Raw genomic sequence first — 24,823 nt, forward strand, 5'->3', positions numbered from 1 at the left:
AGACTGCATGTTTTATTGATAGTTCCTGTTATTAAAGGGAACTCGTCACCAACAAAAATCTTTCTCGTGTACTCTTATTACATGATGTAGCCGAAGAAGATGAGCAGACTGATATATCCTTGTGTGTAAGGAGGCTTTTTATGACTTGTAACTTTTTTTGTATTGAAGTCCCTGCTCTTTCTAGGCTTAGGAGTCCAGTGGGCGGTCTCACTGAAGAATGCATATTGAGATAGCTGTCAATCACTGAGTAGGACCGCCCACATGACTCTTACACATAGAAAGAGTCTGGATTATAATATATAAGTTACACGTTATACTGTATCTCATTACACAAAGTATCTAAGTATCTTAAGTATCTATCTGGGCAGATCCTCTATAACATAATATAATAGTACAAGAAGTGGAATTTTTATGATGACAAGTCATATTGGACTTATTTACACAAAACTATATATATATAACGTGTATACAGTATATATATATATATATATATATATATATATATATATATATATATATATCTGCTCATCTCCTCCTCTATAACCTGCTGTTGAATGATCCATGTTAAGCATGATGATGATGCAGCTTGTATCTTCTGTTGGGTTTCCAACCTCTTTTCTCCTGACCACATAAATCATTCTTAATTCCACTTTTTGTCCTTTATACATTTTTTGGAGTTAAGTTTATTACATTAACCCGCTACCACCATTTTTAACCCATTACCCCCAAGATTTGACCATCTGGTATACCATTTTAGGCTTAAGCCTTAAGACTACTACTTAAGGATGGCGACCCACTTAGTATAAGCGCCTCAAAAAAACGCTACGTTATTTGCAAAGTGAATTTAATTCTGGCTAATGCCATGCACACATTACAGAAAAACATCCTGAGCGGAAAAGCTGTGTTTTCAAAAATAGCAGTATGTCAATAATATCTGTGAAAACTCCGGATTTTTTGTATAAGTATAATAATGACAGATAGTCTTGATTTTTTTGCTCCATTTCGCTATATGGGACCTTAAGGCATATACACTTCGATTATCATTTCGCCAGATTTCTGACGTAAATGATGATAAATCTGGTTGGGCTGATGGCATTGACACCTGCCCGCCTACACCACACCCCCTTTTTGGAAAAGTGGTGGCACACAATTTAAAAAACCATTTTTAATGCCAATAATTGCAACTTTTTACACTTTGTACACTAGAAAACAAAACACAATAAGTGCGGGTTCACTCCTGCGCCTGCTCTCCGCTTTGCAGGTTTCCGTCTTCTGCCCGAGAAACTGGACAGGAGACGGAAACCGGCGGTCAGTTTTCAAACCCATTCATTTGAGTGGGTTTGCAAAGTGTCCGCCCGTGAGCGTCTTCTGGTCTCCGCGGCCAAACCGTTTCTTTTTTAACTGGACACAAAGTTGGACATGCAGGACTTTGTGTCTGGTTAAAAAAAAAAAAAAACTGTTTCACTTCGGAGACCAGAAGACGCTCACGGGCGGACACTGACTCCTGGTTTTCGTCTCCTGTCCAGTTTCTCGGGCAGAAGACGGAAAGCCACAAAGCGGAGACCGGGCGCTGGTGTGAACCCGCCCTAAATCTGTATACTATAAATAGGCCGTTACACAACCATTTTTGCTGTGAATAAGGTTTATGAAAAGTCCTAAATTCTATGAAATTTTGGTACTGACCAGCATTGTAGACATGGACTAATGTGAGCGTATTTTCGTTGTTTTTCTAACTTATAGCCCGCATTGTTACAGAATTGCTAAAAAGTAAAAGTAAGAATATAAAAAACTAAATGAATAAACTGAGATGGTAATAATAGCTATAAAATGCTTATTGTCTCCATTAAAGAAGACGTCGGGGAACTCAGTATCTAAGCTACTGTATCCAGGATCTGGTTACTAAGCAGATAGTAGCCTGTGTTCACACATCTGCAAATTTTAGATATTCAGCATTGCACATTTTTCACTATACACTAGAAAAGACCCTGAAAAACACAAATACGCTGAGCACAATGGTCAATAGTTTTGTGGGCCAATGGAGATCATCCATACAGGTCTGTACTGCATTGTGTATAAAGCAATAATAATATAGTAAAAGGGACAGATGTGTCCGTAGGAAATAGAGACTGGCCAAAGAACGGATATTTTTTATTTTTTTTGTAGATTGTGAGCCCCACATAGAGCTCACAATCTACATTTTTCCCCTATCAGTATGCCTTTGGAATATGGGATGGAAATCCGTGCAAACACAGGGAGAACATACAGACTCCTTGCAGATGGTTTTTTGCCCTTGGTGGGATTTGCACACCAGGACTCCAGCACTGCAAGGCTGCAGGGCTAACCACTGAGCCACCATGTGGCCCCCAAAGAATGGATATTTGAAATGTCCCTCAATCTATTCACATGGGACACTTGCAGACCCCCTTTCTACCTATCGGACCCCAAGTTCAGTAAAATTTCTTTAAAGAGGACCTTTCATCAGATTGGGCACAGGCAGTTCCATATACTGCTGGAAAGCTGACAGTGTGCTGAATTCAGTGCACTATGGGCTTTCCCGATCTGTGCCCCAGGTAAAGTGCTATCGGTCCCGGTACCGTAGCGCTTTATAGTCAGAAGGGCGTGTCTGACAGATAGCCAGGGACGTCCTTCTGCCCAGCAGCGCCTATCGCACTGTGCTGTGTGAGCGGGGAGGAACGCCCCCTCCCTCTGCTCACAGTGCTCGTCCATAGACGAGTATTATCAGGAGGGGAGGGGGGCGTACCTCCCCGCTCACACTGTACAGCGCGATAGGCGCTGCTGGGCAGAAGGGCGTCCCTGGCTAAGTGTCAGAAACGCCCTTCTGACTATAAAGCGCTAAGGTACCGGGACCGATAGCGCTTTACCCGGGGCACAGATCGGGAAAGCCGACAGTGCGCTGAATTCAGCGCACTGTCAGCTTTCCAGTAGTATATAGAACTGCCTGTGCCCAAATCGGTGAAAGGTCCTCTTTAGCCCAGGATCTGATATCGGAAAGTCAAATAATCCGTTTCTTGTTTCCTGCAGAGAACTGCAATATAATAATGAATTTCACAAGATCAGAAGAAAACTAAATAGACATAACCAATTAGGAATTCTAACAAGCAAATTTACTGTTTTCTTATGGGCATTTGTCTTGAAGATTCTTTCCTTGTACCGGTATATACTTTCTGAAAATAGGGACTATTTGATAAATTGGGTCCCATTGGTTCCAGATTAAGAGAATTTTATTGTGTATTGCTTTGAAGTGTTTTTTCAGTGTTTTTTTCAGAACTATAAAACATTACCTATTTAGATATATCTCTAATGTTTGAGTAAAATAAAATACTACTAATGTCTTTTATAAAATTTTTGTTTTTAAGGGTTATCAAGGAATGGTTGACGGTGGAGACAATATTATTGAAGTGTCATGGGAAAGCGTATCTAGCATTTTACAAGTGGTAAGTGGATTCTTTTATATTAATTCATTGTGCATGCATAAAGGCTGGATTCACGCTAAAGCAGGAGACACCGCTGCAGAATCTGCCTAAGGCTAAGGACCCACATTGCGGAAATGCAGCTTTTTTGTTGCAGATTTTGCTGCGGTTTTTTGAGCCAAAGACAAGAATGGCTACAAAAGGAATGGGAGATATATAGGAAGTTCTTATACTTCTCCCTTCTGCTCCCTTCTTCTCCTGGCTTTGGCTCAAAAAACTGCAAAATCTGCAAAAAAAGGTATGTTTCCGCAATGTGGGGTTTCAGCCTTTGGCTACGGACCCACATTGCGGAAATGCAGCTTTTTTTTGTTGTTGCAGATTCTGATGCGTTTTTTTGAGCCAAAGCCAGGAGTGGATTGAACAGAAGGGAGAAGTATAAGAACTTCCCATATATTTTCCATTCTTTTTGTAGCCATTCTTGGCTTTGGCTCAAAAAATTGTTGCAAGATCTGCGACAAAAAAAGTTGCGTTTCCTCAAAGTGGGGCCTTAAGCTAAAAGCGCAAGGAGGACTTTTATCTCCCTGGTTTTTAAGCGGACAGGGTCTCCAAACACTAGTGTGAACCTACAATAAAATGGCACCCATAAAAACTACAGCTCGCCCAACAAAAAAAACAAACAAAAAAACAAGCCATCACACAGCTTTGTCCACAAAAAATAAAGAAATCTAAAATCTATGGGTCTCAGAATAAGGCCAATGTTGTAAAATTAGTAAAACTAACTGTATAAATTTGGTATTGAATAAAGTTACCCGGTCATTTTTACTGCACAGTGGTTGACAGGAAAAAAAAAACAATGGTGTTTTTTTTCCATTCCACCCTACAAACATGTCTTACCGTTATATAATAATATACATTATATGCTATATTAAATGGTAGCAAAATGCAACTCATCCTGCAAAAAACAAGCTCTTATATGACTATATCAATGGAAAAAAAAAAAAAAGTGAAGGCTTTTGGAAGTTCAAGGGGAAAAAAATGGCGGCATCAGGAAGAGAATAAGCTTTAACTAAAGTGTTGTTCTATCCAATGCCACACCAATGGATCATACAGTAATGTCTGTGGTTCTGATACTGTAGACGACCCATAACCATCAATTGCTAGGAGAATTTCTTGGAAACACTGAATGGAAGTGAGATGCTGACAGTCTGGCCTTACCTCAGGAGACTATATATGCTCCTCCTGGGATGTACTGTATATGTCTGGTGCTTTTTCGAAAAATGATGGCTTTATGTAGTGCTTTGGTCTTGCAGGAGTCCCAGTAGAAGCCTTCTTCTGCGGAGTTCTTCTTTAACTCTTCGTGGGTATCTTTTGGATGTACCTACTGACAGTGTCCTTTTTAACAAATGCATTCGTTTTCCGTGGATTAGGAAAAAAATATCCACCTTTCATGACCATAGACTATATGTCGCTCAGTCGCAATACCAGCCAAAGCCTTAGATAAAAGGAGCAGTGTTTGTAGAGAAATGGAGACTTTTTTTAGTCCTTTAAGAAAATGGAAAACGGCACAACCTACTCACACTTCTAGACATATTGATTCCTTTACAGTGTTTTATCCTATAGTCTATTTTGAGTATTCGCTATCGTTTCTTCCATTACAGGGTGGGACAGTCATTGGTAGCGCACGTTGCAAAGCATTTCGTACCCGTGAAGGCCGATTGCAGGCAGCTTACAATCTGATTCAACGTGGGATCACAAACCTGTGTGTTATTGGGGGAGACGGCAGCTTGACAGGGGCTAACCTTTTCCGGGAGGAATGGAGCGGACTTCTGGAGGAATTGGTGAAAAATGGTAATTCAGATGTCGCTGTTGTCTCCATATCACATATCATTGTCTAACCTGATAGTCCACAGACTGCGGAATATGGAATATAATACACACCAGGCAAATGTGATTGTGCAAAGAGCCAGTTTAGTATGGTGAACACTACATCTCCTAACACTTTACATGATACCATGGGCTTTATGCAAAAAGTTCTCTAACAGGGGCACCATGGTGGCTCAGTGGTTAGCACTGTAGTCTTGCAGTGCTGGAGTCCTGGGTTTGAATCCCACCGGGAACAACATCTGCAAGGAGTTTGTATGTTCTCCCCGTGTTTGTGTGGATTTCCTCCCATACTCCAAAGACATACTGATAGGAGAAAAAAATGTGCATTGTGATCCCTATATGGGGCTCACAATCTACATTAAAAAAAAAAAGTTAGAAATAAAAAGTCCCAGTGTCGGTCATGGACAGATTCATGCTTTTATTTTTTTAGCAAGTTTGGAACCAAACAAAGAGATCTGATTGGTTGATATTTGCAACATTGTTATCTTGTTCTAGGAGCGATCAGGGACCCTTGGTCATCAGATTGCTCCATCATTGGAAGGCCTATTTTCTTGGTATAAAAAGAAATTTCAATCCAGAGACATGGGAAGAATATGCAAATCTGACTTCCATGATGTAATTAGGATGTCAGTGCCACAAGTATTCACACCAATAGAGGGCGCTGACTGAGAATGTGCAAGTTTATCTTCCATGATGTAATTAGGAAGACAGAGTCTCAGTCAAGCAAACCAATAGAGGGCGCTCCCTTTAACAACATGCCGACCTTCTCACCCTGTCTAAGCCTCTCACCTCTGCTAGGTCAGTCCTCTCTGCGCCAAGCTGATGAGATGCAACACATTGAAACAGCTGTCCTTGGCTGAGAGACTGTATCTGGTATAATCCCAACATCATTGCAAACAAAGGCCTCTGAGAAGGTCGGCATGATGTTAAAGGGAGCGCCCTCTATAGGTTTGCTTGACTGAGACTCTGTCTTCCTAATTACATCATGGAAGACAGACTTGCACATTCTCAGTGAGCGCCCTCTATTGGTGTGCACACTTGAGGCACTGGCACTTCCTAGTTACATCATGGAAGTCAAATTTGCATATTCTTCCCATGTTCCTTTGCACAGTGGAGCACTCATGGCTTTATAAGACTCCACACACCTAAATGGTGGTTCTCTCCCTATGGAGTGACGATATCCCCTCAATCCAGAGACAGACATATCTTATTTCTGACATCCAGGCTGGGATAAGCTTTTGTAGCTGCGGATATAGGCCATGCCTCCATGGCAGTGAAAGGATTAAAGAGGACCTGTGCCCAGGTCTGAAAATGCCAATGATATAAGTCAACTAATCGGCGCTGTCATCCTCAGCATTTTGATGTTTTGTTTATCCAAAACTATTCAGCCATTCCAGCGCTATAAGCCCTTTTAGTGTTTAGTGCCTATTAGGATATATTAGCCAAGTGGGCAGTAACACTGCAGGACATACAGCAGACAGAGACCCCAACACAAAAAAAAACTGTGTTACCGCCCACTTGTCTAGTATACCCTAATGTGAATCAACACTGAAAGGTCTTATATCTTTGGAATGGCTGAATGGATTTGGTTAAAGGAATTACAGGGGACAGCCATAGGCGGTGTAGCCTTCCATATAGACTTTCTTTTATGTTTTCACCATTGTGTTTCTTGGCTATCATGTCTCACACACATCTGATCTTATTGTTCGCTTGAGATGTCTTTCATGTCCTAATATTGAGCATTAGACAATGAGTTTATTTGCACATCAATGTGAATTCGCCGCCATGTTTTATGATACTCCTTAGAAGTCAGTATACAGCATGCCCCATCTGATGTGATATGACGCCTGAGATCTCACATACAAGGCAGTCCATACGACATGTGCATTACTGATCATAAGGTTAGGACTACGGCTGTATTCACATCACTGTGTTTATTTCTTGGCCATAAAAAATGGACAAATTGTTTCCTTTTTAACATCTGTTTTGTGTCTGATTGTTCATTTTTGACGGTCAAAGGTGATCTGTTTTCCATCTGTTTTTAACAGGCAGTTAAAAATACGGATGAATTTCCATTGGAAGACAGGTGAAAATGGACGATCATTTTTCTGTCTGACCAAAAAAACATATATGTGACTACTCATTCACAAGTCATGTGAATAAGGCCTGAGCATACAAGACATGGGAACAAATATATTTGGAATTTGTGACCTGCGGACGCATTATTGTGTGACTAGTGTATGGTGCGAGTTGGGTGTGATTGAAGTTGACCATACATGCTAGATTTTCCTCGGCCAAAATGGCAGATTTGGCTATTTCGGCTACCTATGTGTTCTATAAATCCTGCAAACGGTTGTTCCCGGTTGGCAGACGGCAGGGCTCAGACAGCCAAAAGCAGATCGGCCATACTGGATACTTTTGTCCAGCTGTCGGCTGAAAATTGTACATGACAGCTGTATGAGATCTGAAGGGGCATTCACACGGAGTAAAATGGCACTGATTCTGTCACAATAGCACACGACAGATTCAGCGCTGATAAAAAAGACTCCCATTGACTTCAATGGGCTCCATTACGCACAGAACACATTAAAATCAATGAGAGGCTTTTTTTTAGCATTGATTCTGCCGCGAGTTATCGTGCCGGAATCAGCGCCACTTTACTCTGTGTGAATACCCCCTAATGTATATGGAAGCCTCAGGCTTTGCAACCACCGTTAGATGAACAACCTGCTAGAAAAATCAGCATCATGCCCTAAAAGCGGCCTAGAGATTTTCCCCATGCTGATATAATCATTGAATCTATGGTACAGGCAGGGGCATAGTTATAGGGGCATAGTTATAGGGGCATAGGTATAGGGGCATAGTTATAGGGGCAAAGGTATAGGGGCATAGGTATAGGGGCATAGGTATGGGGGCATAGTTATAGGGGCATAGGTATAGAGGAATAGTTATAGGGGCATAGTTATAGGGGCATAGGTATAGGGGCATAGGTATAGGGGAATAGTTATAGGGGCATAGGTATAGGGGCATAGTTATAGGGGCATAGGTATAGGGGAATAGTTATAGGGGCATAGGTATAGGGGCATAGTTATAGGGGCATAGGTATAGGGGCATAGTTATAGGGGCATAGGTATAGGGGCATAGGTATAGGGGAATAGTTATAGGGGCATAGGTATAGGGGCATAGGTATAGGGGAATAGTTATAGGGGCATAGGTATAGGGGCATAGTTATAGGGGCATAGGTATAGGGGCATAGTTATAGGGCATAGGTATAGGGGCATAGTTATAGGGGCAAAGGTATAGGGGCATAGGTATAGGGGCATAGGTATAGGGGAATAGTTATAGGGGCATAGGTATAGGGGCATAGTTATAGGGGCATAGTTATAGGGGCATAGGTATAGGGGAATAGTTATAGGGGCATAGGTATAGGGGCATAGTTATAGGGGCATAGGTATAGGGGCATATTTATAGGGGCATAGGTATAGGGGCATAGGTATAGGGGCATAGTTATAGGGGCATAGGTATAGGGGTATAGGTAGAGGGGCATAGGTATAGGGGCATATTTATAAGGGCATAGTTATAGGGGGTGCAGCTGTAGCATTCGCAACCAGGCCTGGGCCCTGAAAGGCCCATCTGCTACATAGCAGACCACAGCGAAAAAGTGTGACGGGTAAAACCATAGCAGAAAAGCAGTGCATATCAGTGACCCTTTTTATACATGTGCTCCATTCGTTTTTCTGACGTGTCTTCTTCTGATCTTACAGTTATGGCTTAACGACTTCTTTTTTTGTCTTTTAATTTTTGTATAGGAAAAATCGAAGCTGCAGCTGCAAAGAAATATTCCCATCTAAATATAGTAGGAATGGTGGGATCCATAGACAATGACTTTTGCGGAACTGACATGACAATCGGAACTGACTCTGCCTTGCATAGAATTATTGAGGTTGTGGATGCGATCATGACCACCGCTCAGAGGTAAGACGCTGTCCAGACCATGTGGTCTTTGGCAAGATGGAATGGTGCTGTGCTAGCATCATGCACACAGTTTAATAAGTATATCGAAAAATCATATCCATATTTACTATAACGTGTAAGTATTGAGATTTAGATAGTTGAAATGAGGATTTTTTTTTTATCTTTAGAATAGGTCCTCAATCTTAGGTCAGTAGGATCCGACACCTGGTACTCCCCCCCCATCAATCAGCTGAATGAAGCAACCACAGCATTTCGACCATCACTACAGCCTCTTCACTGGAAATCTAGCACAGCGCCTGTACAGTGGCTTTGCGTGGTATTGCAGCTCATTCACTTGAATGGAACTGAACTGCAAACAGGCCGCGTGACCGATGAATGTCACATCACACTCACAGATTGTTGCTGTGGCTGATCCGTGGGGGGTCGGAATCTGCCAATCTTCAGTTAGTGACTTCATTGAGGTTGTTTCCGTAATTATAATTGACATGTTGTGATTTCCAAAAACACAACGTTTTTGGAAACTGCCGCATGTCCACTACGTGTATTTTCCTGTACTGTGTGGATAGGATTGCCTACAATCTCATCCCCTTTGCAGAGACTGTAATATGCCTTAAGGCTTAGCCCACATTGCGGAAAAGCAGCTTTTTTGTTGCAGATTGTTATGCTTTTTTTTTTAACTCACCCCTCATTCATATCTGTGTTGGTATTCTTACCGGGGAAGTCTGCATAGGGACCCGCCGAATGGAATTCCAAACGCAATTGCAAGCGCTGTGCAGTAAAAGCACACGGACCCCATAGACTAGAATGGGGTCCGTGTGCTTGCTGCATGCTATCCACATGAATCATGTAGACAGAAAAGTAGATTGTGAACTACTTTCCTGTCCACAAGATCCCTGCGGAGATCTGGCGGCAAGCACACGAACCCCATTCTAGTCTATGAGGTCCGTGTGCTTTTACTGCACCGCGCTTGCAGTTGCGTTCAGTATTCCATTCGGAGGGGTCCCCATGCAGACTTCCCCGGACAGAATACCAATGCAGACGTGAACCAACCCTAAGACTTGAGTGGATTGAACAGAAGGGAGAAGTATGAGAACTTTCCATATATATTTCCATTCCTCTTGTAGCCAGTCTTGGCTTTGGCTTAAAAAAAACTTCAGCAAAATCTACAACAAAAAAAGCTGCTTATCCGCAACGTGTGGCCTCAGTCTTATGATCATTGCTGCCTACACCTTTATATTTGGACTCCGCCACTATGTAAATTGCCAGCCGAGTCCAACAGTCTGTTATTTTTCTGGACATCCATCTGCACAGGGCCAAGATGTATTCTCATACCCGCAGCCAAAAATGTCTTTCACCGTTCTACTGCTTTTAGAAGTAAGGCTAGCAGACACACGTATGAAGTGGAAGTGCTTTCTATTATTGCCATGATGTGGAATTCCTCTAGCACTACCAATGACTCATGTGCTTCAGCCCAAATACTTGAATGTCGCCCAGCTGGCACAGCCGTATACATGTTTGACGAAGTGTTAAATATTAGCACAATGTGACGGTCGTGTCCTGGAGCGTCAGTAATTCCTATCTGGCACCTGCTATTAGGATTGGTACTCTACTGAAAGGATAAGTGATGGTTTCTATATAATTCGGAAGATTTTCATTCAGTGGTGCCAGTCGTCCCAGTGATCAGATATAAGGTTACCGCATGGCCAGTAATAAGGGAAAGCCCAATTTCAACTAGTGCTTTCACTTATTTGATAGCCAGGATGGCCCTGTCATGGAGTTTGGCTACAGCTGGTACATTGTGCGGCAGCGTCACTTGGCTCGGAGCCGTTATTCTCATCTCAATAGCGATTTGCTATACTGGGAGTAACCCTTTAAGCCTCAAGTCATGTTACATCTGTTGTGCGCTCTCCACATGCACTTTATACCAGGAATATCTCCTTATGTAAACTAGGGTTTGCACATAGATTTTGATGGCCAGACGTATGTCAATTGGCTGAATTTTTAGGCTTCATTTACTACATGATTTGACAAGTGTATTAAAACGTGCAGTCAATTTTCAGAATAACTGTATACAAGAAGATATATCAAGCTGTTTATATTTTTATTTTTTTGGGGGCATGGCCAAAGGCATTGTCATCTAAGTCTGTAAATATACAGTATACGTAATAATACTGTAACAGGGGGGTTTGCAATGGTTTTAGCCCACACCATTGTTAGTCCGCCTCTGTTATGGAGACACACTCTACAGACGTCAATATCTGTTGAAATGGAAATGGCCCTGGGCTGTGTGTGCAATGAGGAAAGCTCCATTAGCTAACCAGAAAGGACAAGTCAGGAGATGGTTCTGGTGTTACCGTATAACAACAGGCCCATACACATGGCCTGAATATCAGGATGTCATGTAGGAATCACAGAAGGTAATATCTATGACTAGCACTCAGAGTTTTCTTGCAGGAAACTTGACTTTTATGCAAGTTCTTCAAATTCTACGTATTATTTTGTTAGTCACAGCTGCATGTACCACTAGGATCCTCCTGGTTCCCATAATACGACTTAGAACGGTACATGCAGAGACTATGGAGATATCCATGTGCCTTCATAGGAAATCATAGACACGTCTGGGGTACATTATGGTCATATAGCAGGCTAGGAGGTGTTATAGGATAGAACTAGAATATGACGTAAAAAAAGGACATAAAACTCCCCATAAGCATTGGATAAATGTTGGCCCACTGTACGGACATGTTGTAGCTGGGAGAAAAGTCCTGTTTATGATCAGTATAATGGAGACCTACCAAAGGAAGTGTATTAAAGGCCCTCTAGTGCATCTATGTTGGGATAGAATTGCTTGAGGTTATAGACCCCAAACTTGAGGCTGCACTGCTGAGAGATTTCAATGGTCCCATGCCTCCTTCTGATCTCCGTCTGGTGGAGTGTCGTCATGTAGATTGAGTACCTTGTGTAGATTACAGAAAATTTGTCAGGTATATGAGAAAAAAGCAGAGTAAAGGTAAGTTCACACAGGGTTTTTTGGACCGGAGGCTGCCTCAGGTTCCGGTCCAAAATACGGGTAGCTGCGACTGGATGCCGATGCAGTGCAAGGGCCTAGTCGGGAGGGAGTATCTTCAGGCGGATGTTGCGAGGCGAATCCGCCTGAAAGAATGAGCATGTCGCTTCTTTTTCCGGGAGCCAGAACAAACCGGCTCCCGGAAAAAACTGACTTGCTCCCATTGATTTCAATGCGAGCCGTCTATTTGGTCAGGATTTTGAGGCGGATACAGACTCAAAATCCTGACCAAAAAACCCCATGTGAACCCTAAATCCTGACAGAACTCCTAGGAAAGACAGGGGGAGTCCTGATTACCTCGCCCACATACAGTGATTGATAGGTCTCCCTTTATCAAAATGGATATAGAGAAGGCTGGCATTGTGTCTTAAAGCAGCTTGTCTTGCTTTGTTCTTTGTTCCTGTTCTCGATAGGACAGAAGAAATCACTTGACATCTTCCCTTTAAATTCAGTATCTGCATCAATATCAAAATCCTCACTGCTTGGAACTGGTATGACAAAACTCAGACAAACCTCGTATCCTCACATGTACCTATAAGACATTAGGAGATTATTTTGATAGTGTTTCATACTTCCCAGCAGTCCAAAATGTGATGTGACAACCCCACAAAACAGACCTCAAAATGGTTGGAGGTATATGCAGACTCCACCTAAAACTGGGTGTTTGGGGTATTCTTAGGGGTAGGCTCAAATGGCTCAATTTTGGTGGTTTAAATATTTGATACATTTGCTAGTTGTATGTTGCTGTGATATTACCGGTAGTTGTTTTGTCATTTTGATCATTTTGATATTTTTTTTTTCCAGTCATCAAAGAACCTTTGTTTTGGAAGTCATGGGAAGACACTGCGGGTACGTCATGTTAAGATTCCTACAAACTTCCAAAAACCATAATATCATTCAATGGAGATGATTGTCATAACTCTTTCTGTTTTATTATATACAGGTACCTGGCATTAGTCAGTGCCTTAGCGTGTGGAGCTGACTGGGTGTTTATTCCGGAAAGCCCTCCAGAGGAAGGATGGGAGGACATTATGTGTGGTAAACTTTCTGAGGTAAATGAATATAGATGATGTAGATAAGCCCTTTACCAGTCCACTGTACGAAGTTGCGTCCGGCGCCTATACACTACACAATACACGGCTGGGAGCAGAAAGCTCCTTTCTCTGTATTGCGGCCCAGCACCATCGCTGACTACAATGGGATCTGAGCTGCAGTGAAGGCGCTGGGCCGCTAGACAATGGGCAGAGCTTTCTGCTACCATCCCCGAATTGTGTACTGGATAGGCACAGATGACTGGGTATAGAAGTGGCACATCTTTAGTGCATGGCCCTCATACGCCTCACCTCGGCCTGTCCAATATACTATAATTTATGTTGGAAAACTGGCATTGAGTTATAGCTCAAAACTAGGCCAGGTTTTAGTTCTGGTACATGGGACCACACAAGATGCACAACAATTATTAAGCCTCATAATAATTCTAACGCATTTCACATCATCATGGGAATTGCTTAAGACTAACGTAAGAGACACCAGTCTTAATAAATGGTTGTACAGGTTTTCTTGTAGTTGGTAACCATGTAGGTACATTGCTCTTCATAGGCGCTGTGGACACAAAACACGTTTTCAATGTCGATTTGCATAGTTGCCTCATTTTAAGTTCTAGACAGTTGTGAAAATGTGCACACCCTATGAACTGCAATTCTGTAAGGGGAACCCATTGTTAATGCAGTAATACATTGAGGCATTGGAAAGTGTATAACATGGCGTAACACGTAATGGTATATCAAATTAATTTTACTTTCTTAGAACCGTGCAAGAAGGAAGAGACTGAACATCATTATCGTCTCAGAAGGAGCCATCGACCGCCAAAACAACCCAATCACTTCAGAAAAGATTAAAAGCGTAAGTATCAGTGTTAGATGGGAAATGTGTCAAACTGATACCTTACCCAGAGCCAACTTTTATCATCACAAGTCACATATCAGTGTTTTGCAGTAAGTATACCTCCAGTTATATAGAACTATTATTATAATGTAGGAGTGGGCTCAATAATGGCTCCCTCAATTCATTGAATACCAGATTCATCTTATAAATGGCAGCATGGACCGATCACAGGCCGCACTAGGAGACAGAGCCACCTGCATTGAGTCTGAGGATCCTATATCCAGAATTACATTACATCCTATAGCACCGGTTCCCATACTAGATTTAGGATCCTAGGAGACAATGCAGGACACTCTATCTCCTAGTGGACAGATATAAGCACTGTATACATGTATTTAGAGAAACTATTATTGTGCACACTCCCAGATTATCCGGTAATCACTTTTGTGTAGAATAGGAGCTACAGATTAAATAATATATTCACCAAAAAGGCAAAAAAAAATTAAAATGGAGTTTACATTCTTAAAGGGGTTATCCAGGTTCCCAAAAAAAATCTGAAATACATCCACAGCAGTGCTAACTCTTCACTGTTCCCTTGTGCAGCTTTTTTTGGCTTTATTTTACTTGCTGCTCCTTGTATCACTGTTATATACATTCAGTGAATCTGTGGACAAACTACATTTCCCATGATCCATCTGCCTGCTCTTACTCTGGGTACTTCTGCCTTCTCTAATCTCCCCTGCAATGAAGTCAGGCTCAGGTCACATTTGCGTTCGGGCCACTGTTATTTATATGGAGTGAACCTGTGAACAAACTACATTTCCCATGATGCATCTCCCCTTCAATGCTACCAACTCCAACAATGTACAAAAAGTCCATTAAAGACTTCTCCAACCACCACTGATGGTCCAGAACTATTCAGGACTCCTCATGGGAAGAGATGCTAATTGGGTCAGAGGTTGAGGGCTGTGAACCTTGTTGCTGCAGATAAGACGGCTTGGACACAGCAGACAGGATATATTGCATTATCCAATTAGAATGATGCAGGTGAAGCGTGGTTCAGAAGATGTCATCATCCCATGCTTTGTAGCTATAGACTAAGGCCATGACTATACACTTTCATTAGTCACAGTCTGTGATCTGTAGCTCTGCCCGGATTAGTCATATGTTCTAGAAAGACATTAATAAAGGTTTTTATCTAGGAAACTGTACTGAGTCTCTATCGAGGAAAATACCTGACACATAATTTCATCAGTAGGTTAGGACGGGCTTATCATGTCACGCCATCTGGCTGCCACCACCGAGGAGAATTATGTATAATCCGCACTCCTTAATTAGAATGAGTGCAGTTAACCATTGTGCGGGTTATGTGTGGTATGTAACCACCACGTACATCGCAGCAATATAATCAGTACATTATAAGGCAGGGTATTTTGGACCGGAATTTGATACAGAGGCCACCTCAGGTTCTGGTCCAAAATACAGGTAGCTGCGACTTGATGGCGGTGCAGTGCACCAGCATCCAGTCACGCACTGCACTCTGGATTAGGCCCAAATGAATAGGCCTAGTCAGGAGGAGGGAGTATCTTCAGGCGGATTCGCGAGGCCCTCGACACCAGAAGTCCTGCATCCCACCAAGACAAATTAGTGGTTTCATTGGGCACTGGAGAGCCATCGGTGATGTCACTCACATACGCCACCGAATCCTTTCAGGCGACCACTGAGACCAATTAGTGGTCACATGGGGCACAGGCCTTCTGGCGACAAGGGCTCGGCACAAGACCACAAAAGACTGAAGTGATATTGTCTAACGAAAACAGAGCGCCGGGGACAGGTGAGTATGATTTTTTCTTTTCACACCGTTACAGCATTTCCAACCTCCCCTGTGGTTGGTCCAATTTCCAGACAACCTCTTTAAGATGACTTCCTCTTCTTTATCTCTATCTTTTGTATCTGCATTGATTTAATTCTAAAAACTAAAGAAAAATTGTATGTACAGTATCTATTTATCAGTAAAAGCAATGAACTAACTGGGCACAATGCCTTATTTTTCAGCTCGTAGTCTCGCGTCTTGGATTTGATACCAGAGTAACTATCTTGGGCCATGTCCAGAGAGGTGGAACCCCTTCAGCCTTTGATCGAATTCTAGTGAGTAGTTTGTCTTTGTTTTAAAACTTTTGCATCCACTATCTGTGTATACAGTGAATGGCCACTTTATTAGAGATACCCATCTAGTACACATTCGACTTTCGAACCTCAGAAATTTGTTGTGGCATATCAACAGATCAAGACCCAGAGTGCCAAGAAAACCTTCCCCACCATTACTCCACCTCCACCAGTCTGACCTGTTGATACTTGATAGGAAGGGTTCATTGATCCGTGCTGTTTAACCCAATTTCTGACTCTTTGATTAGTATGGTGCCACAGAAATCTTGCTTCGTCTAATCGGGCTAGGTTTTTCTACTCTGCAGTGATCTAATTTTTTGTGCTCTTTTGCCCGTTGGGTTTTACCTATCTGTTACTCTTAGGGTGAACAAGCCCTTATTCAGCAGTGACTGTATCATTTCCAATGTGGAATCCACACCATGTGGGGCATTTTTTTTTGCCATGGCAGAACAAATCCAGTGCTGATTTCCTACTTTCCTGGAGCAATAACAGATAAAAGCACAACATAGACAATATTTTTGCATATTTATATATGTAGGTGAGCTGTCCAGTGTCCGGTCCTCTTAGCCTTGTCTTGTCTAAGTGCTGTTTATTGCTCTTACTGTTGTATGTTTATTGGACGTATGCTATGTATACCTGTAGCTAACACTTCTGGCTCTTCTCCTGTCTACAGGCCAGTAGGATGGGAGTGGAATGTGTCTTGGCCCTGCTTGAAGCCACACCAGAGACGCCTGCCTGTGTGGTATCGTTATGTGGAAACCAAGCCGTGCGCTTACCTCTCATGGAGTGTGTGCAGATGGTGAGTAGTTGAGCCAGGTATTAGCTAAAGCCATAGGAGACAATCACTGCGTTGAGTTTCAGGACTTGGCAGGTGTTCTGTGCCATGACAGTCTCTGCTGTAAATACTTCCATATGCCACGTGTGCTGTGGGCAAAATAGAAATGCTGACCACAGGTGTAACCTAAAATCCTGGAACAACCACTTAACAATAATGTGACAAACTGGTGGACACTTACCGAAGTATCAAAAACTTATAGTTATCTATTATAAGGGGAACAGTGAGCCAACCTAGGTTGAGGACTGGTTCTGCATATGTCTACAACCCGTATAGCTATAGACTATGATGTGGTCAGTCTGGACAGACAGGAGTGTTTGGCAGAGTTCAGTGACTTTGGTGAAACAATTTTGAGAAGTAATCCAGCATCATATTATGTTTTTTTATTTTTCCGAAGACTCAAGAAGTACAGAAGGCGATGGATGAAAGAAGATTTGAAGATGCTGTAAGACTGCGTGGAAGGTACATTTTATTCCCCACGTTTGTCTGTTGTTTTTTTTTTTTTTTTTTTTTTCATTATCATAAATTAAAGGGATTACTTGACATGTCAGGGTAAGTTCACACCAGGTTTTTAGGGTTAGGGAAGGGAACATCATTAGGGTGGCGTCCAGGATATATGGGTTTTCACAACATAATCTAGTTGGCACTGGCTAGACTGTGGGTACAGAGTCTTAGGGTAAGGGCTCGTTCACATCTGTGCCCAGGTGTCCGTTCTGCAGGTTTCCGTTTCCTGCACAAAACAGGGGCAGGATACGGAAACCTTCAGGAGTCTTTCTCACCCATGAGCGGCGGTGAACGTTTTATGCTCTCCGCCGCGAAATTGGGTTTTTTAATCCGGACACAGAATCGGACATGCAGTACTCTGTGTCCGGATTAAAAAAAACGCTCACCGCCGCTCACAGCCGGACCCGGTCTGTGGTTTCCGTCTTCTTGCATGCAGAAGACGGAAACCACAGAACGGAGACCAGAACGCAGGTGTGAACCTAGCGTCAGTTCACACTGGGTTTTTTGGTCAGGATTTTGAGGTCGTATCCGCCTCAAAATCCTGAACAAAAATACTGCTCCCATTGAAATTAATGGGAGCCAGTCAGTTCTTTTTTCCGGGAGTCATTTCTTCCGGCTCCGGAAAAAGAAGCGAGCTGCTCATTCTTCAGGCCGATTCGCCTCGCGATTTGGCCTGAAGACACTCCCTCCTCCTGAACAGGCCCATTCATTGAATCCGGAGCAGATTGCGCGACTGGATGCCGGTGCAGTGCGGATACCTGTCTTTTGGACCAGAACCTGAGGCGGCCTCCACCTCAAGTTCCAGTCCAAAAAACCCAGTGTGAACTTCCCCTCAGACATCTCGGGTCACAGTGGTGGGGCGGTCTATGGGCTGGAACCTCTATCACTGTCTGTTAATACCTGTCTTTTAGATGAAAGATGGCCACATCCACCTCTTCACTGAAAGTAATGGGGATTTAGTGATGACAACATTGTAACCAACTATTACGTATACAATATATAATTCTAGCTATAATTCTAAGTGGAAACTTCAAAGGTGTTGTCAGGATGATTAAAATGAGTGAAAACAGGCTGAGAATGGTAAAAAGTAATAAAACAAGTACTACTTATATCACCGATCCTCTGTTGGCAGGTACGCTACCTGGTCCCTGGCAACAAAAAAGGAAATACTTCAGTGGTCACTTCCTGCTTTATACCATTCTCAGCCTGTTTTAAAACTTGAGTAACCTACCGCTATAACAATAGTACCATCACCCTTCATGGGTTCTCCAGGACTTTTTAGTTGATGACCTATTCTTGGGATAGGTCATCAATTGAAGATCAGCAGGGGGTGACACCCAGGACCCCCGCCGATCAGACATTGGAAGCAGCAGAAATGCTTCTTCTTCATGGAGGATCCACAGGGGGCCTTTCTGATTTCCAATTGATGATCTATCCTAAGAATAGGTCATCAATTATGAAGCCTGGAAAACTTGTTTAATCCGCCTGGGGAGGCTGCTGTCAAATATATCACAACCTTTTATTTGTAAGTTCATGTGACCTTATATCTGCAATGCTGTTCCCAATCCCAATCATAGGGGGCTTGTTGCTAAATATAAGAGATGATCTCAGTAGAGCCTAGTACATGGTGCTCAGTGCATAACTGATATGATGGCCTTTCTGCTTATGCCCAGATGGCTTTTCCCTGCTGCCCCACTATACTGTCAGTAACTGTAAGTAGAAGTTGCATGGAGGAGAAGGCTAGATCTATATGGCGTAGCCTTAACTCAAAGTATGCTAGGGAAGCATGTTCAGCATACAACGCTACTGTAGTGTGAACTGTGCTGCAAGGTGTTATGCAAAGCTCTATGGAGAAGAGCTTGCCGTGCGGTAGGATCATTGCGTCACATTACATGCTATCATGTCCCATCAACAATGCATTGTGTTGTAGCCGCTGCCTAAAGACAAAGTAATATTTGGTTTCAACCCAACTCTCTGCAATACCATTGAAGAGCTGTTAATGGTGAAATTTGTTGTGTTGGTAAAGATGAATTGTGTCTGCATAAACCTCAGCCGGGAATGTGTTTGGATTTTTTGATGGTAAAACTATTCTGTTCTTTCCCAAAATCAAAGATGGTTCACTTAGGCGGTATAATATGCATTGGATTTAGGAAGACACTGTTATGTAATTGCATTTTTTTTGACCATTTCTTCTCTTCTTTTATTACAATTGTGATCTAGATGAATGTTTCGACGAAAAAAAAATTTAAAATTCTGTTCATATTTTAGGAGTTTCGAGAACAACCTCAATACGTACAAACTCCTCTCCCATAAGAAAAATATTTCCGAACTTCCAAAGGTAAGTGACACTTCTGTATTTGCTATCGTGCTATATTCACATGACTACTACTGTTGTTACGTACCGCATTCACGTACACATATCCTAGACGCACTGACAATTTGTACTGTGTGCATTGTACTAACACTTTTTCTGAGATTTAGTTGTCTCAAAATAACTTTTGCTTCGATATACTTAAAGGGATGCTCCAGAATATTTTTTTAACATGTAGGGAAGCCATTCGGCCAGGGATCCAGCAGAGAGTCTCTGTTTGGGTCCCTGGTTTTCCTAATCTTTGTTGCACCAACCAATAAAAGTCTAAGTAGTACTGAACGGAGACTCTTCACTGGATCACTGTCCAAACTGATAGATCAGTATATATTGTTTGTTATTTTAGGCCACCCTGTGTGTTAAAAAAAATGTACTGGAACACCCCTTTAAGTTGTCTGTGGTGCATCTGTGAGAACATTGGAAAATACAGTACATCTTTCTAAGGGAAGGATACTTTTCATGGACGAATGGACCCTAGAAGCAGACACTGCGGCTACTATGAAGCCCTTATCCGAAGGGAGCATCATATCAATTCCTCGTGGGTGGGGAATATAAAAGGGAGGAGCCATGCGCTGGTTTAGGTCAACAAACCCTAACAGGTTTGAAGAGCCAATCCAAAGAACACACCAGGCAAAGTAGATTCATAGTGTTAGAGAAAGAATCCCACCCCTCACACCCTGCACTGGGTATAACACACTGAATCAGCTTTGTCTGCACTGTTCCTTTACAGGCAGTCTGTTACCAGAACCCAGCACATAAACCCAGCCCTGCAGATAGATACAGTGCCTACAAGTAATATTCAACCCCCTGCAGATTTAGCAGGTTTACAGATTTGGAATTAACTTGGCATTGTGACATCTGGACTGTAGATCAGCCTGGAAGTGTGAAATGCTCTGCAGCAAAAAAGAATGTTACTTCTTTGTTTAATTTTTTTTTAAATTGTGAAAAGTTTATTCAGAGGGTCATTTATTATTCAACCCCTCAAACCACCAGAATTCTGTTTGGTTCCCCTAAAGTATTAAGAAGTAGTTCAGGCACAAAGAACAAGGAGCTTCACATGTTTGGATTAATTATCTCTTTCTCCAGCCTTTTCTGACTATTTAAGACCCTCCCCAAACTTGTGAACAACACTCATACATGGTCAACATGGGAAAGACAAAGGAGCATTCCAAGGCCATCAGAGACAAGATCGTGGAGGGTCACAAGGCTGGCAAGGGGTACAAAACCCTTTCCAAAGAGTTGGGCCTACCTGTCTCCACTGTTGGGAGCATCATCCGGAAGTGGAAGGCTTATGGAACTACTGTTAGCCTTCCACAGCCTGGACAGCCTTTGAAAGTTTCCTCCCGTGCCGAGGCCAGGCTTGTCCGAAGAGTCAAGGCTAACCCAAGGACAACAAGGAAGGAGCTCCGGGAAGATCTCATGGCAGTGGGGACATTGGTTTCAGTCAATACCATAAGTAACGTACTCCACCGCAATGGTCTCCGTTCCAGACGAGCCCGTAAGGTACCTTTACTTTCAAAGTGTCATGTCAAGGCTCGTCTACAGTTTGCTGATGATCACTTGGAGGACTCTGAGACAGACTGGTTCAAGGTTCTCTGGTCTGATGAGACCAAGATCGAGATCTTTGGTGCCAATCACACATGTGATGTTTGGAGACTGGATGGCACTGCATACGACCCCAAGAATACCATCCCTATAGTCAAGCATGGTGGTGGCAGCATCATGCTGTGGGGCTGCTTCTCAGCCAAGAGGCCTGGCCATCTGGTCCGCATCCATGGGAAGATGGATAGCACGGCCTACCTGGAGATTTTGGCCAAGAACCTCTGCTCCTCCATCAAGGATCTTAAGATGGGTCGTCATTTCATCTTCCAACAAGACAACAACCCAAAGCACACAGCCAAGAAAACCAAGGCCTGGTTCAAGAGGGAAAAAAATGAAGGTGTTGCAGTGGCCTAGTCAGTCTCCTGACCTTAACCCAATTGAAAGCTTGTGGAAGGAGCTCAAGATTAAAGTCCACATGAGACACCCAAAGAACCTAGATAACTTGGAGAAGATCTGCATGGAGGAGTGGGCCAAGATAACTCCAGAGACCTGTGCCGGCCTGATCAGGTCTTATAAAAGACGATTATTAGCTGTAATTGCAAACAAGGGTTATTCCACAAAATATTAAACCTAGGGGTTGAATAATAATTGACCCACACTTTTATGTTTAAAATGTATTAAAATTTAACTGAGCAACATAACTTTTTGGTTTGTAAGATTTATGCATCTGTTAATAAATCCTGCTCTTGTTTGAAGTTTGAAGGCTCTAACTTATTTGCATCTTATCAAACCTGCTAAATCTGCAGGGGGTTGAATACTACTTGTAGGCACTGTAGGTTAGGGTCACCTGAATCAAACAGTGAATTCACCTTGAGAATTGCTTCCTCTTTTTCCAAGGTACTGCTGTTTTAGTCAATGTGCAAATGAGCTCTTTGGGGGCAACAAGGGATTTGTCACTTACCTATTTGGAGCAATTACAACTTCCTATTTCTCCTCAAAGCTCATTTGCCTATTGACAAAAAATACTTGCAATACTTTGTAAATGGAGGCAACAATTCGCAACGGGAAAACACCATTTCATTTAGGTGACCCTAAACTATCTGTCTGTGGACTGGGTTGCTCTGCTGGGTTCTAGTGACAAACTCCCTTTAAGTGAGCATTTTAAAGGCATTGTCCAGGAATCAGACAAACTACAGAGGAGCCTGTGAAGGGTAACATAAAAAAATAAATAAAATCATACCTGTCCCCAGGATTGTTGTTCACCATCAATCTCCTAGGCCGCACATGACACTAGAAAGTAACCAGTGAATTATTTGTGTGTCGTCACTGATTCCTTTCTAGCGACCAGTGACTCCTCTGAGTAGCCTCAGGGTTGGTATTCCGTTCGGGGGAGTCAGCATGGGGACCCCCCAAACGGAATACCAATTGTAATTGCAAGCGCTATGCAGTAAAAGCACACGGATCCCCATAGACTGTATGTGGAGAGGAAAGTATTTCACAATCTACTTTCCTGTCTGCATTATTCATGCGGGCAGCGCACGGCAAGCACATGGACCCCATTATAGTCTATGGGGTCCGTGTGCTTTCACTGCACACCGCTTGCAAATGCGTTTGGTATTCTGTTCAGGGGGTCCCCATGCGGTCTCCCTGAACAGATTACCAAACGCAGATGTGAACAAAGGGTCAGTGGTCACGTGGTGTGCGGGACTTCCAGTGACATAGGCATGGTTCACCCCCAGATGGACAGAGATGTCAGACAAAGGAGTGCCCCGGCATTCCCTGTCGTTTGTCAAATTTCTGGACAACTCCTTTAATTTTTTTTTACCATTGGATTTGATTCCCTGGCTCAGCATCCCTTACCCTTATGTGTATGTTGTATTCTTCACATCTAATAGATCACTAACCGATTAAAATAACGTGATAATTTTCTCTCCTTCCTGACAGGACAACCAGTGTAGTGTACGTAATTTATATTATTAGTGCTTAAGACTGGCCAAAATTTCCAGATGATTTGCTTTAATACTGCATGTGTTATGTTTGTGTAGCCTGCACGAGTTCCTACAGCATGAGCGAACTAGACTTGTACTTGCCGTTTCCCTGCTACTATAACAATTGCTAAATCTTTACCGGCTTCTCTTCTCTTTGTTTTATCTTCACTGATAAACTAACACATTTCCTTCCATACACTATTGTGTGGCCATTGATGACCAGGCGTACTATGACAAAAAGAAATATAGAATACAAGGTTAAAGAGAGCGTTCAGCCTTCACAAACATTTTGCTTTTTTCAAGGGAATGTGTCATTGGAAAATGAGCTATTGTTTAAAGGCAACCTATCACCACCAAGTCCATTATTTAATAGTCACTACTGCACCAGTTCTGGCCTAGTTGGTATTTTTTCTCTAGCCCCCACCATTCCTGAGCAGTCAATGCTGTTAGTTTTGGTCCCTGATATACTATTTAGTCTCTGTACTGTCAGGAGGGCGGTGTCAGGCAGGAGTAGACAAAGGGATGTGATTCTGAGATCTGACACTGGCTGACTCTGATTGGAGCTCCAAATCACACCCCCTGCCTGACACCGCTACCCACTGAGTTATGGTGACAAACACCCTTTAAGGCTGAGTTCACACAGAGTTTTTTGGTCGGGAATTTGGTCTACTGAGAGGCTTTTTTTGGAGGCTGATTTTGAGGAGGGTAAGTTCACAGTGGGTTTCTTGTATCGGAACCTGAGGTGGAGGCTGCCTCAAATGTGCTCTGGATCAGGCCCTATGAATGGGTCTAGTCCGGAGGGAGGGAGCGTCTTCAGGCTGAATTGCGAAGCGAAACAGCCCGAAGAATGAGCATCTCGCTTCTTTTTCTGGAAGACGGCTGATTTCAATGGGAGCCATCTTTTTGGTCAGGATTTTGAGGCGAATACGGCTTCAAACTCCTGATCAAAAAACTCTGTGTGAACTTACCCTTAGGCTGAGTTCAGACAGGTTCATTGGTCTAGAATTTGACGCGGAGGCCACCTCAGATTCCGGACCAAGAAACCAGTAGCCGCGACTGCATGCCGATGCAGTTCCCTCTGCTCCGAAATTGGCCCAAATGAATGGGCCCAGTCGACAAGGAGTGTCTTCAAGCGGAATCGGCCTGAAGAAAGGGCATGTCACCTCTTTTTTCCGCGAG

At 42.8% G+C, this 24,823-nt stretch overlaps 1 protein-coding gene across 5 annotated transcripts in view; it reads left to right on the forward strand.

Moving 5' to 3' along the window:
- The window catches only part of PFKP (phosphofructokinase, platelet), a 77,787-nt gene that overhangs the window by 23,765 nt on the left and 29,199 nt on the right, over positions 1 to 24,823 (forward strand). For all 5 annotated transcript variants that reach the window (XM_075271616.1, XM_075271615.1, XM_075271612.1 and 2 more), the window contains exons 3-12: positions 3,378 to 3,455; positions 5,090 to 5,279; positions 9,125 to 9,290; positions 13,162 to 13,206; positions 13,301 to 13,409; positions 14,164 to 14,259; positions 16,297 to 16,389; positions 17,081 to 17,206; positions 17,640 to 17,704; positions 20,015 to 20,084. In XM_075271616.1, coding sequence (XP_075127717.1) covers positions 3,378 to 3,455; positions 5,090 to 5,279; positions 9,125 to 9,290; positions 13,162 to 13,206; positions 13,301 to 13,409; positions 14,164 to 14,259; positions 16,297 to 16,389; positions 17,081 to 17,206; positions 17,640 to 17,704; positions 20,015 to 20,084 — 1,038 coding nt within the window. The remainder of the gene's footprint in view (positions 1 to 3,377; positions 3,456 to 5,089; positions 5,280 to 9,124; positions 9,291 to 13,161; positions 13,207 to 13,300; positions 13,410 to 14,163; positions 14,260 to 16,296; positions 16,390 to 17,080; positions 17,207 to 17,639; positions 17,705 to 20,014; positions 20,085 to 24,823) is intronic.

The sequence above is a fragment of the Leptodactylus fuscus genome, chromosome 4, assembly GCF_031893055.1.
Source record: "Leptodactylus fuscus isolate aLepFus1 chromosome 4, aLepFus1.hap2, whole genome shotgun sequence".
NCBI classification, from domain to species: domain Eukaryota; kingdom Metazoa; phylum Chordata; class Amphibia; order Anura; family Leptodactylidae; genus Leptodactylus; species Leptodactylus fuscus.